The sequence below is a fragment of the Ambystoma mexicanum genome, chromosome 13, assembly GCF_040938575.1.
Source record: "Ambystoma mexicanum isolate Mex_15411 chromosome 13, UKY_AmexF1_1, whole genome shotgun sequence".
Classification (NCBI taxonomy): domain Eukaryota; kingdom Metazoa; phylum Chordata; class Amphibia; order Caudata; family Ambystomatidae; genus Ambystoma; species Ambystoma mexicanum.
Genome location: NC_090938.1, coordinates 518,643,531 through 518,658,953, shown reverse-complemented (window position 1 = coordinate 518,658,953; position 15,423 = coordinate 518,643,531). Strand labels below are relative to the sequence as shown.

The following is a 15,423-nucleotide window of genomic DNA, read 5'->3' as shown; positions in this document are numbered from 1 at the left end:
TGTTCTTCATTTTTCAGCAATGAAGAGAAAGTACAATGTAACAGTGGTCACCCGGGAGTGGATGCTGGACAGTGTTGCGCGCTATGAGTGCCAGAAATTTGACGCATACCTTCTGCCGGTTTCCTGACCCTGGCCTCGTTTTCGACAACCATTCAGACCGGTGTGTGTACATAATGTAAAGCTATCCAGATCGCAATTTATGAACTTTTTATGCAACCCTGCTGTTCATTTTTTTTTTCACGTGCATTAAAATACATTGTATAAAGTATTTTTGGAGAAAAATCATACTCTTCATCGAATCTGTATCCAAAGTGTCTTATCACTGCCATCAAAAAAACACGGGTAGCAATTGATAAAGAAGCAAGGAGGTAAGTGTGCAGTATATGAAGTACTTCTGTTTGAATAACATGTTTGAATTTAATGTATTTATAAGTCGCACACATTTGCCTAGGCCTATTCTTCCTTGAAGCACGAGTCACAATGTTAGTAAGAAAATGCGACACCACTAGGAGATGTAGATAGATGGAAAATAAAGGGAACATGCAGGCTTGCAAGTGAAAGATTAGTATTCCAAGAATTCATGGCTGTTGGAATGTCGGGATTGAAATTGAAGTGCAGCAGAGGTTGCGCTTACTTTAAGACTACTAGGCAAGGGGGGAGCAGAACATGGATGAAAAAATGAATTTGCAGCAATTTCAGTGTGGTGTTGAGAACTGCCCTGTTACTTGAAGAAAAGTGAATACGATGTGCTTAATTTACATAATTTGTAAGTAGGATGCTATAAGAAATTATAATGCTGATAGTCCATAATTGGGAAACCAAATGCTCAGCATCGCGGTAAACGGACATACCCATCATGGTAGATAAACTAGATCAACAAATTGAGTAGTGATGTGATCAAATATAGCAGATGTCTCTGGCTAGGTCTTTGATATTAAAGCAGTGATCTCGCTGATCGTCCACGTCAAAGGAAGCAACAGCTGCTTATCTTACCAAATGGAAGCTCTCAAACTGCTACCTATTTCTATAGATCACCAATATTGTTCCTGTATAGTGCTTAATGCCGATTTCCTTTCGATGTGTAAGCCCTGCAATAACACATGTTATAACCCAATTTAATGATCTCAATCGGCCTTTTCCCCACCTTCTCTCCTAACCTCCCGCACCTATCGCCACACCTAGACTAGCTTGAAGATGAATCCCTGGAACCAGGTCACCAATTTTCAAGTTGCGTTTTCATTTAAGAGGAAAGCATTCTGTTAGATATAGCACAGAAACAAATTGAATGATTATGCTGCTATTGACTCCCAGTAAAGATTGCATCTGAACAACCACCCCACCATCGCCATACTGAAATCGGCTGAAGAAAAAAACCTGGTTTGTTTAATTATGCAATGAATTCAATGAAATTCCACATTTTATTTTTCATTAAAAAAAAGTAATTTGCTTATTGCATACAATACATTCTCTCCAGTTATATTCAACAGGATCAGTAGATCGCTGAAGTGCGTACAACATTTATTTCTAAATGCTGGTCGACAAATGTTTCGTACTTTAAATAAGGCTGACAATATTCTTTTTAATGCATGCTTCAGGGTAAGAGGTGATGAATTGTAAGCCATCTGTAATAATCTGAGTGAACTAAACATTTTTCCAAGTATTCTTCAAAAATCACTGTCTGTTAATTCATCATTGTTATGTTGCTCTTATAATCATATTGGTGTGATATTGAGGCAGCCCTGCACAAAACCTAACTGAAGTGGTCCCGCTATCTTGCCTGGACCTGGAAGCACAAGATACACAATTTAAGTTGTCAAATTAGAATAATATTGTAGCTGTGGTGCACATAATTGCAGCAGTCATGCTGGCTTGTCTAGCTAAATGAAAAATAAGTTGTATAGTATAATCACCACAGAGGTCCAAGCTAACGTCCGTTAGATGTACTCCTGATCCAAATGATTTGTAATGTAAGAAGTGCAGGGCTTAAAGTGTGGGCCAGTGGCACCCTGGTTCGCCTGAACCTTCACTACATTGTCTTATTAGGCTATCCAGTGTCTTTCCCTTTCGGAAAAAATGAAAGCAAGATGGACATTTTGTGTAATGCCTCCATTTTGAAGTTTGGGCTGAATACTTTCACATTGTGGGATTCCACAAAGTCCTCTGCAAGAGGAAATCTGAGACGTGCCATATCCCAGTTGAAAGTGTGCTCCAAAGGAAGTATTCTTATTTGCATTTTTAAACTGCGCAACTGCCCTAGGGCATCGTGGCACTGTTACACGAAGCTTACTTGACATGGGTATAATATGAGGACAACAATAGGCGATTGGTTACAGGCATTGCTCATGTTCCAAGGTTAAATGGGAACAGTGAGAATAAGTACAATTTGTGGGCACAGGTAAAAGATTGGTTACAGACATTAGTCGTGTTTCAGGTAGTGTTTTTGGTATACATTTACTTGAATAAGATGGTTTTCAGTGCCTTTCTAAAAGCCATGATGGATGTTTCAGATCTCATTTTAGGTGGCAGTGAGTTCCAAGATTTTGGTGCTAGAAATTTGAAACTCGAGCCACCGGCTTTGGTTCTGTTGAAGTAAGGGACTGAGAGTAGGTTTGTGTACAAATCCCTTTTGGGTCTAAGTGTCTGCACTTATTGTATTTGTTCAGTTAGATAGCTGGGAGCAGATAGGGTTATGCATCTATGGGTTATGGTGAGTCTTGAACAGGATGCGCTCCTTGACAGGGAGCCAGTGGGCTTTTTGTCTTGCTAGGGAGATGTGCTCCCTCCTGGGAATACTGAGGGCTGCTCTCAGTGCGTTCTGTGTAATTTGTAATCTGTTAATGTTTTTGGCGGAGGTGCCCAATAGGAGGACGTTACAATAGTCCAGTTTTGCACCTATGGTGGCCCTGGCAATGTTGAGGTAGTTTTCAGTGGATAGGTGAGGTTTTACTGCATTGATTATTTTAGTTGTCAGTGCTGCTGCTGAGGAGATGTAGCTTACATGTTTATCCATGGTTAAGGTTGAGTCTAGGTACACCCCCAGAGTTTTTACTGAAGAAGAGACTAATTACAGTGCTCTCAATTTTTGAAATTGCCCTATTTGCTGTCTACTTTACGGAGGGTTTCTTTAGGGCCCACCAGTAAGATCTATGTCTTGTCCCCATTGAGACAGAGGCCATTGGCTGCCATCCAGGCCTGGATGATAACATATGTGTTTTGTAAGGTTTTTAGGTCTTGCTCGTAATCACCTGATAATGGGAGAAGAATTTGTGTATCAGCAGCATAATTGGTGAAAGTTATGCTGAATTCTTCTAGGTCGTTAAAGAGCGGTAGTGTAAATAGGTTGTAGAGCGTAGGGGAGGTGCAGGAACCTTGTGGTACTCCGCAGCTAATAGGGGAGGAAGTGGCTGATGCTTGGTCTGAGAAGACCCTCATAGCTCTGCCCTCCAAGAAGAATGTAATCCATGTAGTGGCCTCAGTGGAGAAGTGATCCGTGTCTGTGAGGTGTGTATTTAGGATTTTGTGGTCGACGAAGTAAGAGGATGGCACATTTGCCCTTGTCCATATTTCTTAGGAGGAGATTTTTTAAGTCGAGCAGAGCATAGCCATTGAATATAAAAGGAAACTACACAAACGACCCAAGGTTTTACTCCCTCTCAATAGTCTAAAGAATACAATGGAAGCGGCTCTTTAGAACTCCCTGAAGAACAATCTAGAACCTCCTGAAGAACCGTCCCAACACAAGACGGGGAAACGCGTGTCAAGGATTCTTTAAGAAAGAAAAAGATTATTTAAGAAAGAGAAACTTTGTAGTGAAAGTACAAATGTCACCAAAAGTACTAAAGAGGATCTATTAAGGAAGAAAAGATTCTTTAAGAAAGAGGAACTTTACAGCAAAAGTAAAAAAACAGTACTAAAAGTACCAAAGAGGATTCATTAAGGAAGAGGAACTTTGAAGTAAGGGCAAACATTGACTCAAAAAAAGACACTTTAAACTAAGCACAACTGAATGAAAACGTTGATTCAGTGCATGAGTCGCAACAAAGCAAACCAACTGAATGGAAAAACATTAATTCAGTGATTGTGTTGTATCTAATTAAAAGGCGCAATTCAAAACATTACAGCAGTCTTTTGTCCTGTTTTTGTCACATAGGGTGGAGACTGGATTTCTAGCAAATAATGTATGAGTGGGATTTGCTGTCCAAGGTTTTGCTGGGGGTAGAGCCTTTAGCCTTGGGATGACCGGGGCCCTGGACTTTCTGACCCAATATTACTCCAGCTTTCCAATTTTGGATTAGCCTTTGTTGGTGTATTTGGTATGTAGTAAGCCTTGCATAAAGTTGCAGTAGTCTAGTTTGGGAAGGATGTGAGAGAAAGTACAGAGCAAGTTGATTTGGAGATGAGTTTTGCAGGCAACTTAGTCTACTTGGGGAGTGAAGGACATGACCACATTAGAACCTGCCTATGTTTTTCACGACTTGGACATGGGGAAGCATTCATCCTAAGGCAGCAGGTCACTAAAGGTGGGGTATATAGGAGGAGGAAAACAGAATGCGAGAACTTGATTAATAATTAAATCCCAGTAGTTAAACTGAAATCTAAAAATAGCACGTTTGTTTCGAAAAATAAAACTGAGCATGCACAAGAATGAATACAATCAATTTAGATACAAACGCGATCAGCAGCCACAAGAACTGATGCTCTCTGATAAAGTTAGTAATAAGCCATTGTATTAAGTGTGCCAGGCTCCCTATACGTTATCAGATTTAAGCAAATATTTCCTCCTCCTTGATATTGTTTGCACAGACCATGAAATCGGTGGAGAATTAGCCAATAGGAGGTAAATGAAGACCGTTCTACACTGCCTAATACCACTCAATCTTAAGAATGGGATGATATATTTTCCCCTATCACCCTGTATTTACTGCATATAGAAATTGCATAAAAAGTGGATTCAGGTATATTAATACAGAACCGGCAGGGGAGGTCAAAAAAATGGCACCTTCCTGATGAGAATTCCTCTTCATCAAGGGACAATTGAATCCTAGTTATAAGCCTTTGTGTCTCAGATGAGGAATACACATCGGATGAGCCTGAGGGAGGGGCATCAGAAGAAATTACTTGAATAGCCTGGTCTAGGGGCTTAATCATTTCCGGGGCTTAACTGTTATTTTTGTGCCATGTCTCAGATTTCAAATTCTGCCTAGCAACCATCACTTGAAAGGTGGTTTAGTAACCCTTATTGAGGTAGGGTAGTGCATAGTTTAGCCAAGGAATTTCTGCTGCGTTATCCTGCTTTTAAATTACTTACCAACTGGTTCAATAACCAGGCCTTTTCATTCGAGATGACTCCAGAGAACTAGGAGCAAGGGAAGTCTTAAGTCACCAACAAAAATGATCTTGCACAGCTTGAACCTTTACAATGCTATTAGATCCACCCATTCCATAAAGACTGGCCGCTTTAACCTTATAGACCCTGAACTTCTAGTTAGGTGGTTGAGCCTTACAATTAGTGGGAAACATTCCACCAGTTACTTGAGCTATGCGTGTTGCTTGCCTTATTAGTATGGCTGATGTGGTTTAATCCATTCATGGATCTCCCAGGACAATTTGTTATGGATATACATAAAAAGCCGTTCTTGGTCATGTTAAATGCAATATTTGTATCTGTGTGCAGTTGAAATTTGGGAGAGGATTGTTGACAGAGGGTTATAAGCAGTTTAATGGGGCTGTTAAACAGCTTTGGGGAGAGTGAACAGGCCTTTTCAGACTGATGAATTGAACGTTGAGGGAATGGACCTTTAAATCACCTACTTTCACCATTATGGTGCATTCACTGAGGAAAGAGTTTAGCCACCCAAGGGGAGGTAACTTCTTTGTCCATGTTGGAGTTGAGAATGCAAGAAAATGAATTATCACCTGTCTTTGCTACAGATGGATCTAGTAGGTTAAGGACATCTGGAATGTTCTTGTCCAGGGCTATAAGGACATCTCCCATTTATAAGGATGCAGGTGGTTTCTGTGCTTCTAAAGCCTGAACCCAGATTGATTATTGTGAAGGAGACCAAGAGGTTCACTGTAGTAGGATAGTTGCTAGTAATTAACTTCTAAAATATGCTTGCTATAAAAGGCATGTTGAAGCTAGAGAGGTAGTTCCCCAAATGATAATTGTCCAAGGAAGGTTTTTTTGAGGAGGGACAGGATGGAGGCTTCCTTGCAGATTTTGAAGATGTCTGGTGGTAGGATGCTGATGAACTCTAAGCAGGATTGCAGAGTGGGATTGGTATATGATATGGCATTTATAATCCGCCTATACACAAGTGTTTCAAGGCGTGACAAGGCAAGGGAAGGGGAACAAAGGGAGGACAGAGACGACGATCTTACTAGGACAAGTGACATTGAGATTGTGCAAATGCAGGGTAGGGGGTAGGAAAGGTGCCTGGGGAGGGGGAGGAGGGTAGTGCTGTAGATGGGATCAAAACAATAACAAGAAGTGCGGCCGGCAGGTGCAAGGGTAAGTGCAGACAGCGGGTGTCCAGTAAGTGCAGGTAGGGGACTGTAGGGTTACAGATACAGAACCAAGTGCAAGGGTTGCCAGGAAGCAGTGCGGGTGTGCAACTGGGCGGGCAGAGACCTGGGCCTGAAATCAGAGGGTAGCCAGGTGACCAGTGCAGTATCAGAACGGAGATCAGCAGGGGAGAGGAAAAGAGGAGGCATTAGCAAAGAGGGAAGGTCTTGAGGTGCTTCTGGAGCCGGAGACGGTTCTCCTCAAGTTTCAAAGATGCAGGGAGGCACCAGCCGAAGGAGATCTACCCCCCAACTCGTTGCTTGGAGAAGCGTCTGACCCTGAGGGAGGTGGAGGAGTGAAGAGCTCGAGTAGGAAGGTATTTACAAAGAGAGAGTTGGATGTATCGAGGACCCAGGCCCCAGATGGCCTTGTGGACAATGTAGAGGGTCTTGAACTCAATCCTTGCAGCCACTGGGAGCCAATGAGATTCCAGTGCTGGAGGTATACTATCCCTGGGCTTGAGGCCAAGCACCAGTCTTGCATTCCTGTTCTGGATGAGTATAAGCAGTCAGATTTAGAAAGAGGTTGTTGCAGTAGTCCAGCCTAGAGAGAACCAGAGCTCTAGAGACAGTGAGCTTCTGGGGGAAGGAGATTCAATTTGGGCACCAACCTTTTCCTGGATTTAATCGACTGTAATGTTATAAACGGGGGATTGGGAGAAGCAGGACAGAATAGAGGAAGGTATTGGTTCTAAGGAATTTTTTTTTGCTTTTGGGTATCTATTGGCTCCTGACAGTTATTTCTAGTTTGAATCTTCCAAATATTGTTTGTTAAATGTTAAAGGTATTTGTACTGCGCACCGTCACCAACAGAGTTGGTGCTCTGGCGGATCTGCAAACGAGAATGTGGGATGGGTTAGTAGGTGAAGCGGGAGTAGGATAGTGAGAGGAGTGGTGGTCTGTTGGCAGCTTCAACTCGGTATACACTGGGTGCTTAGCTTTGGTGCGAGTGTGGGATCAATCTCAGTCCTCTTGTGCTGTTGGTACGGCTTATGCGTTGCGGTGTTGTGAAGTGCGTGCAGGTTGTTCGAGAGATGGTTGTGTGAGATTTTTGAGGTAGTTAAGTCTGCAGAAATGCTGAGTTTTTTGTTAGTGGGTTATATGAAGTTTAACATGCTAACATTCAGAGCTCTGTCCGAGTGTGGCGCTCGCCAATCCTCCCAGTCTCATCAGGGTGGGCGAAGGGTTTACGCCTGGCAGGGTTTTAGGTTTGTGTGAAGCGCTCCCTGTGCTGTTCTAACACGCTCAGTAAGTGTTCTAAGTCATCCTCACCATTCTTTTCTAGCGAGCTCTGTAGGAGTTCTAATGCTGATGGATTGATTAGTTTGTAAAAACGTGATAGTCTGAGTTCTTGAACAGGTGTCATCTTGGAGAAGATGCATTTTGGGGTAATTTGCATACCCACAATGCATTGCTGTTGTGGCTCTGAACTGCAGGTGAACATCTAGCGATGGTTACTAGGTGGCATATGTGACTTGGCTTGAAAGAAATATTCTACTTTCACATCCCAGATAAAAGGGTTTTTGAAGCCTTATTAAAACCACCATAACTTTACTGGTGTTTAAGATGTGTATATATTGGGTAACTTACAAAGGTAACAATGGGGGGGGGCGCTACAAGTGCTTCAAACTGAAAAGGAGTCATGTTTAAATATGCACATTTATATATAGTATTACTGGAGGTGCTGGTGGAGTCTGGTAGGAAGGAGCAGGGGAGCTCCCACTTGAACAAGTACGTGAAGTTTAAGCCGAGCTTTGAAGAGACCCACAGTTGGGCTGGTTTTGATTGATATGGGCAGTGAGTTCAGTAGAGCAAAGTGAGCAGGGAGAAAGAGCAAATTGAGAGGAGTGGATGGGACAGTGAAGTTGAATGCAGAGAATGATCGGAGGAAACAAGATGGAGAGTAAACTTGGATGCAATCGGACCGGTACTGAGGAGCAAAACCCTTGACAGCTTTGTAAACTAGGAAGAGTTTGAAAAGAAAGTGCATCAGGTGCCTACCAGCATATTGTCGGTAGGTAGAAATGCAAGAGGGTCTGCGTAGGTTGTAGAGTGGGGTGACAGGATCATGTTACTTCTCCCCAAAGGGAAGCCCTTCCCAGTGAGGCTAGGGAGGTGAGTTTGCTTGCAACATTCCTCCTAGGGGTAGTGGTAAGTGGGACCTTGCAGGGAGATACTCCCCTCTTGGGAGAAGGACTCCCATTTCATCAAGGAACTCACTAAGCCCCTTCATGAGGAGACACTAACACCATCAGAACCTCATAAGAACCATTCCAAACAAGTCACTGTTATTGTAACATCACACAAAATCAACAAAGACAAACCTACTGAGAAGAGTGTGCAGGAAATGAAGATTACTCAGTGGTTGGAAGTCAACCATACTGTGATGAAGATCGAGCAAGTAGCAAAGCACGCTCAGGGACGAGAGACAAAGAACTACGGTTCTACCCTGGGAAGGACCCAGCACTTTACAATAAAAAGGAAAGGGCGACCAAAGAGCAATGTTGGTGAAGCCTGGGAGTTTCAAACCTGGGGAGACCGAGATACCAGGACAGTCCAGGAGGTTCTTGGTTGGGAGAATGCTGGCAAATAAGGGAAGGTGACCGAAGAGGGCAGGGAGCCAATCTGTGTATGCCTAAGGAAAGCTGAGACAGTGGTGTGACCCAGAATAGGTGGACAGTCTGGTCCTCAAACAATGCAGAGACCGCAGTAGATGGGTTCTGTGGACCTACACATTGAAACAGGAAGAAAGAAACAACGCTGGAAGCGTTCAAGCTACGAGAGAGAGCTTGACTCCACAGGGAGAACCGGTGATGCCATCCTGTCAGAATTAAGTTCACTGGAGACCAGGGAGGAGAGCAGGGCATCGTATTCGTCACAGTGATTGTGAATACTTTGAAGAAAGGGAAGAGTACAGAGGGGCTCAGAGCACCAATCACATTGAGTGTGAATATCGTAAAGACAGTGAAGAATCCTTTGAAATACAATTAATTCAGCCCAGATAGTGCTCAAAAACCAAACCAAGAACAGAGTAAGAAAGAGACTGCAAGATTCCCAAAGGATAAAACAAGCATCTGTGTTTAAGGAACAGGGGAGACCCAGGAGGTGAGATCCCTCTAGAAGAACTAAAGGAACTGGTTGATGTAATCACAAATAACTATTTGAAGATAGAATATAGGCTAGAGAAGCCTGTGAAGGAGAGGAGTAATTCTCCTGGGCCCCTCTTCTTTTAATGTTTTGATTAGTGGTAGGGGAAGGATAGGATAGTTTTTGAACGGAGGGCATACTGTTTATTTGGACTACAGTACTTCAGATGAGCATGCTAGTTAGTTTTGTGTTAACCAGGGCAAATCCTTTTGTATAGGGATAGATGGGCCTTTTTCCTTTTAGTTAAATAAAAAGAACGTGTGAAAATGCCACCATTTGGCCTGTCTCCTTCTGACGTATCAAAATGGGTAACAAAGTTGATGACTTTGTTTAGAGGGAGGACATAATAGGTAGGCAGGCCAAGGAGGAGACTTCAGCAGTACTCGAGTTTGTGTAGCACAAGAGTGGCTATTACAATTTTAGTAGCTTGGTTGGTTAAAAAAGGACGCATTTTCAGAATGCTGAAGGTTAATGAAACCAGCAGAAGCTGTGGTAGTGATTAATTTACAGATATGTGCAAGTTATTACACGGTAAGGCTAGGTGGAAAGCAGATGATCTGATTGGTTTGGGTTGTGGACATTTTTGTCAAACTGCCGCCACTGTTATCTGCTTATAATACGGGTCCTGTGGATCTACCAGAGCTAATATTTTTAAAAGGAGCATGTTTCAGCCCCTTTGGTAACCCAGAACATAAGCAATGTCCAGGGCAAGAAAGGGATATGGCAGTCTGCTCTCACTAAGCCCAGCTCTGACCCACAGACCAGGGCCTAGGAGTAACCCAGGCTTGCCAAGTCTATTGATGGTGCCCGAGACATGGCCGAAGGTCTGGCTTTATACTTGCTGTCTGCTGGCTACTGGTTGGTTGTGGCATTCATGGTTGCTTTAGAAGCCATAACTGTCAAATGTGTCTGGTTTGTTTTTGCATTGGAACTCTAACGTCCTGTAACAAAACATTTTCACTACATTTCAATGCTGCTTTTAGGCTATACAGGAAAGGTTAATTGCCATCCATACTTATGGCAGTTCCCCCTGGGAAAGGATTGGAGCCTTGGCAGAGTAGCGTGCACTTCCCCTTTAAGAATTTGAATGCAGAGGTGAGCTGCATGCATGGGACTCAGTCACGTCCTTGTCTCCCACGCTTCATACCCTCAGTCCCTTTAACTATTGAGCAGATAGGAAGACTAACTACAATTCTATGGGGTTGGAGGAAGGACTTAAGAAGGACAGCAGACTTCCGACTAGAAGTACAGTAGTCAATAGTGTTTATTTTCCGTACTCTTACCCCGCTTCCCTTTTCCTTCATACTGTAAACTCTAACTCAGTTAGAAGGAACCTACACTGCTTCAAAAATTTCCTGAAGACTGCCTGTCCAAATTCAGCTTCCACTCTAGAGCTGCTGTCCAGGGAGTAATTCCCTCAGACAGCTGAAAGGGAGGCCCATTTGACCGCTTTACATATTGCTTGCAGGGTTGGGGGATGTTACCCTGCAATTCATAGACATGTGTGATACATTCCATCTGGCTATTGTTGCTTTCACGCTTCCTTCCCCGGTTGGGTACATCTAAAAGTGGCAGAGCCTGTCTGAGGACCTATGAGGTCTAGTCCTTGCGAGATGGAACCTTACACAGTGCAAGACCGTCTCTGCCTCCATTTGGGGTCAGGGAAAAAGGCTGACACAGTGCAAGACCCTCTCTGCCTCCATTTGGGGACAGGGTAAAAGGGCTGACAACACCCTCTTGGTTTATGTGGATTGCTGAAACCACCTTCAGAAGGATGGGTCCTACAGTAGGATACCTGCACCCCAAATCAAACCAGCTTTGATAGGAAGGTTAGAAAGTTTTCTACTAAGACCTGACTACTGTTTTGAGAGTTTTCCAACATCCAGTATGTGGGGTCAAATATAGCCCCTGAATGTTAGAAATAAAGAGGCCAGGCCAGTATTTAAGAGTGAAGGTGACTGGTGCTATCCGTTGGAAAATGAAGGCCAGTCCCAAAATACTTCTTTTTCTGACTTAAGGCCAAGTGACATGGAAAGCAATGCGCGTAATTACACTCTATTAAAATGGACAAGTGTGCAAGTGGAGAAAGGCCTACTTGGAGCATTGCGATACTCCTGTTATTTCAACTGTTATTTTAAAGAAAAACATTACACATGGAGAGATTAAAAACTGCGGCAGAACACATGGGAGGAAAATAATTAGTTGTGCAATTGTAAGCTAAAAAGGACTATTGCCTGATTAAGAAATAAAATAAAGGGCAGAGTGCATTCATCAGGGAGAAAAAGACGTTAAGCCCATCCTATAAAATGACAGCATGAACAAAGAAGGGCCCGTTTCGTTTGGTGTAGATTTGAATACTGCTTCCTTATGTAAATATGGACTATCTGTGTGGAGAGAGTGATCTCATTGTTAATATTATATGGAGAAAAGACTATTTATGAACACGCCCTGGTGCAGCATTGAAAGTTGCAGGTACACAGTGGTTAAATGTAATGTCCTAGGCTTTCAAAATGATAAACTGCCTCTTGTTTTTCCCTCTAAGCTGAAATCCCCCATTGAACTGTGAATTGGATAAGTGTGTCTGGATCCTGACATCGCAGCCCTCTGGATTGATGAATGCCAAGAGGTGAAGGACTGGTTTCAAAGATATGCTTAAATATGTAAAGCAAGAGATCAAATGTGTGGTGAATGTCTGATAACACAACCAACAGACACAACCTTTAAGGTCCAGATCGCCATAAAATGTGCTTTCAGTTCTGAACGAAGTGCCTTTGAAATCTTAACTCCAGACCTGTTGTGGCTGGCCCCACCAACAAGAATGTCTGGTTGTCAATTAATTGCTGATTACATGTCCTGCCGAAGTAAGCTTGAGGTCCAGCTTCCCATGAACTGTACATTAAACACTGAGCAAGGCTTTCAAGCCAGGTAGGACAGGTTAAGATAAACCAGATGGCTGGTCTATTGGCTTGAGAGAAATGAAACTCACTGGGGCCACATTATGCCCCGTCAGTGATTAAACATTGAATGCAGTTTTTCCTTAGTAAAATGAGCAGTGTGTGTCCTATAGAGCTCAACCCGGGTTCAAATTAAACAGAACAAAAAGCCAATTGAGACCGTGTAAAAATGACATTTTGGTGATTAATTTATGTAAAAAGTATGATTTTTGCCATTTTCAAACACATGGGAAAGTCGGCACAGGAGAAGATCATGAACATAAGGCTTAAATTGGAAATTTTCCCTATTTTAGCAAACATAAAAACATGAAAAATGCCAGCTCCGCTCAGGAAGGGCATGCTGAAATAAAATTAATATGGTCTGATCTGCTGTAAAATATCAACCCCATATATCAATCCTCATGGGGTTATTTGAAAGACAAAGGGAGTTATTACAGTATGAGATTTTTCAGAACCAAAGATTTAGAAACTCCATGTCATTTTGAAATGATGTATCTATTCTCCTCCCTCAGCCTACATCATACATATATCCCAACTTCTGGTCCTATCAACAGCAAGTGGGCATCTTGATGGGAGGTGAATGGGATAAGCAAGCCAATCCTGACCATATTGCAGTGTGATCCACGCTATAAAAGGGCAGGTTTGCATCAGAACTAGGCTTTTGGGGAATTATTCCAGGAGAGAGCTGCTGCTGGACTCTTGCGTGGAACTAGCAGAGAGGCCTCAATCCCTGCATTGGAGACAGTGACTAGGAAATGGAGAAGCTAGCTGGGACCCAAACAAGAGGAGCAGGAGGAGTCTGGGTGCAGAAGGAAATCCTTGACTGAAAGCCCCTGACCAGACCTGTGCTGTCCTCAGGGGAGCCCTGCTGTATTCCCGGACCAAAGCATGCCATGCAAGAAGAAATCCCAAAGCCATTAATTGTGTGTGGAGCTACTTGCCTTTATCCCTTTCTATTGGTGGGTCAAAGTGGGAGGTGAAGCTGGATAAGCCCTTCGCACAATTTATTAAATGTCACTCAAAATGATATCCCCATAGAAAACCACCCCTCTGTTGAAATTGCATTGTGTTGGGAGCAGCCATCCTTAAACCTTTCCATTACAGTGTGTGCAAGGGGGAAGCTCTGCAGATCTTTAGTACATTGGATCCAAGTAAATCTATTAATTCCCATATAGAAAATCACGGGATGAGTGCTGTTAGAATTCGTAACAAAAGCTCATGCCCAGTTTGTTATAGCTGGTATAGCCCATAAACACTTGGTTGACGGTTTCTGAAATCCTTGACTTCCACATAGAAGAGGAGGTGGGGGCCAATCCCAAAAAGAAGTAATAAAAAAAAAACACCTTTCAAGTCAGTGTGGAGGTTGAAAAACGAGATCCCCATTCATTTTAAATCAGAATTACAAAGTATGGCATCTCATTTGTATTTCTGTTACCAAACAGAATTTCCCCTTTTGTTCCAATTTTCTCTGACCCCCAAGATATCAAGTCCTGACTTTTATTTTCATGTGTGTTGAAAAAACGATTTTCATTGGAGTTCCTTTTTTCCAACCTTTCCTTTTAAATAAATGCTGAAAAACTATTTTTACCATTGCATTCCCTTGCCTAATATTGCACTTTAAAATAACAAGCCAAAACGTTTTTTCCCATTGAATTCTTTCCCAAACAGCACCTTTTTTAAATGAGCAGCCAACGATTTTTCCATTGGGCTCTTTCTCCCTGCACCTTGCCTTTCCATCAAAGGGGTCATATTTAATTGAGGCCTGGAGAGGGTGGGAGTTGCCTGGAAAAAAGTATTGTTTCAAATTGTTATTTCTGTGGATCTTGTGTTGTATCGTGAATGATTGTATTGATCAAAGTGAAATTAAATCTGTTGTAAGTTATTACATGTTTCACAAATTCATCTGTAGTGTTTGAAGAATACAGTTACTGTCGTGATGTTGGGTGTTGCCACAGCATTGGTGGGTGATAGTCTGTTTATCAAACCTTGATTAAATAAATAACTATATATTCGAATGGATTGTGTCCTCCAATGTATTTCTCATCTTTGAAATTTAGTGTCCACAGCTCGCTGCTTCCGAAATTTTTCGGCAGAGGGCACCCTGCTTCGCTGGCATTGGGTCAATGTCCCTCGCAGGCCACCGTTGAGGGTGACATCATCGGATGTTATAAGTAGCACGCACAGCGACCGTAGCCTCAGTTCAATTTTTTCCGCAAACGTATTTGCTTCGTGAAACTCGGCACACCCCGTGCATTCTGCTGTTGCTGTAAAGATTTTCTTCAATGTGTCTTCATCTTCCACTCCGACGACACCTCGGTCTGGGTTCAAGAACGGCCCAGACTGTGGATACAAGATATCCATCACGGATCTGCATCGTGTCTGCCTATAGTGCCTCGGCAGGGGCCATGACATGGATACGTGCTCCAAGTGCCAATCGATGACTGGAAAGGCCTTGCAGGGACAGACGGGGAAACTTAATGTAGGCAGGGTGTGCAAGCCCCATGAGTCCCGACCTACTGGGCCTTCGAACGATGAGTCGAGAGGTAACTCTCCTCAGAGGAAGAAGGCCAAGCGCTCAAGGTCCAGGAGTTGTTCCCGCCACTCGTCCTTTTCGAGGTGCTCAAGGAGGAAGCACCACCGGTCGCCTTCCTAGTGTTCTTTGGGTGGCACCCCCGAGAGGGTGAGTTGCCTGTCCAAACATTCAACGCCTGCGGAGTAGGAAGCTTTCTGGGTGAAAATGCCTGACATTTTTGACAAA

The 15,423-nt window shown here is 43.0% G+C and overlaps 1 protein-coding gene across 3 annotated transcripts in view; it reads left to right on the top strand.

Annotated features, from left to right (window-relative positions):
* The window catches only part of BRCA1 (BRCA1 DNA repair associated), a 560,494-nt gene extending 560,226 nt beyond the window's left edge, over window positions 1-268 (top strand). For all 3 annotated transcript variants that reach the window (XM_069634200.1, XM_069634199.1, XM_069634201.1), the window contains exon 23: window positions 18-268. In XM_069634200.1, the coding sequence (XP_069490301.1) occupies window positions 18-127 (110 nt within the window). In that variant the 3' untranslated portion in view covers window positions 128-268. The remainder of the gene's footprint in view (window positions 1-17) is intronic.
* The last annotated feature ends 15,155 nt before the right edge of the window (window positions 269-15,423 follow it).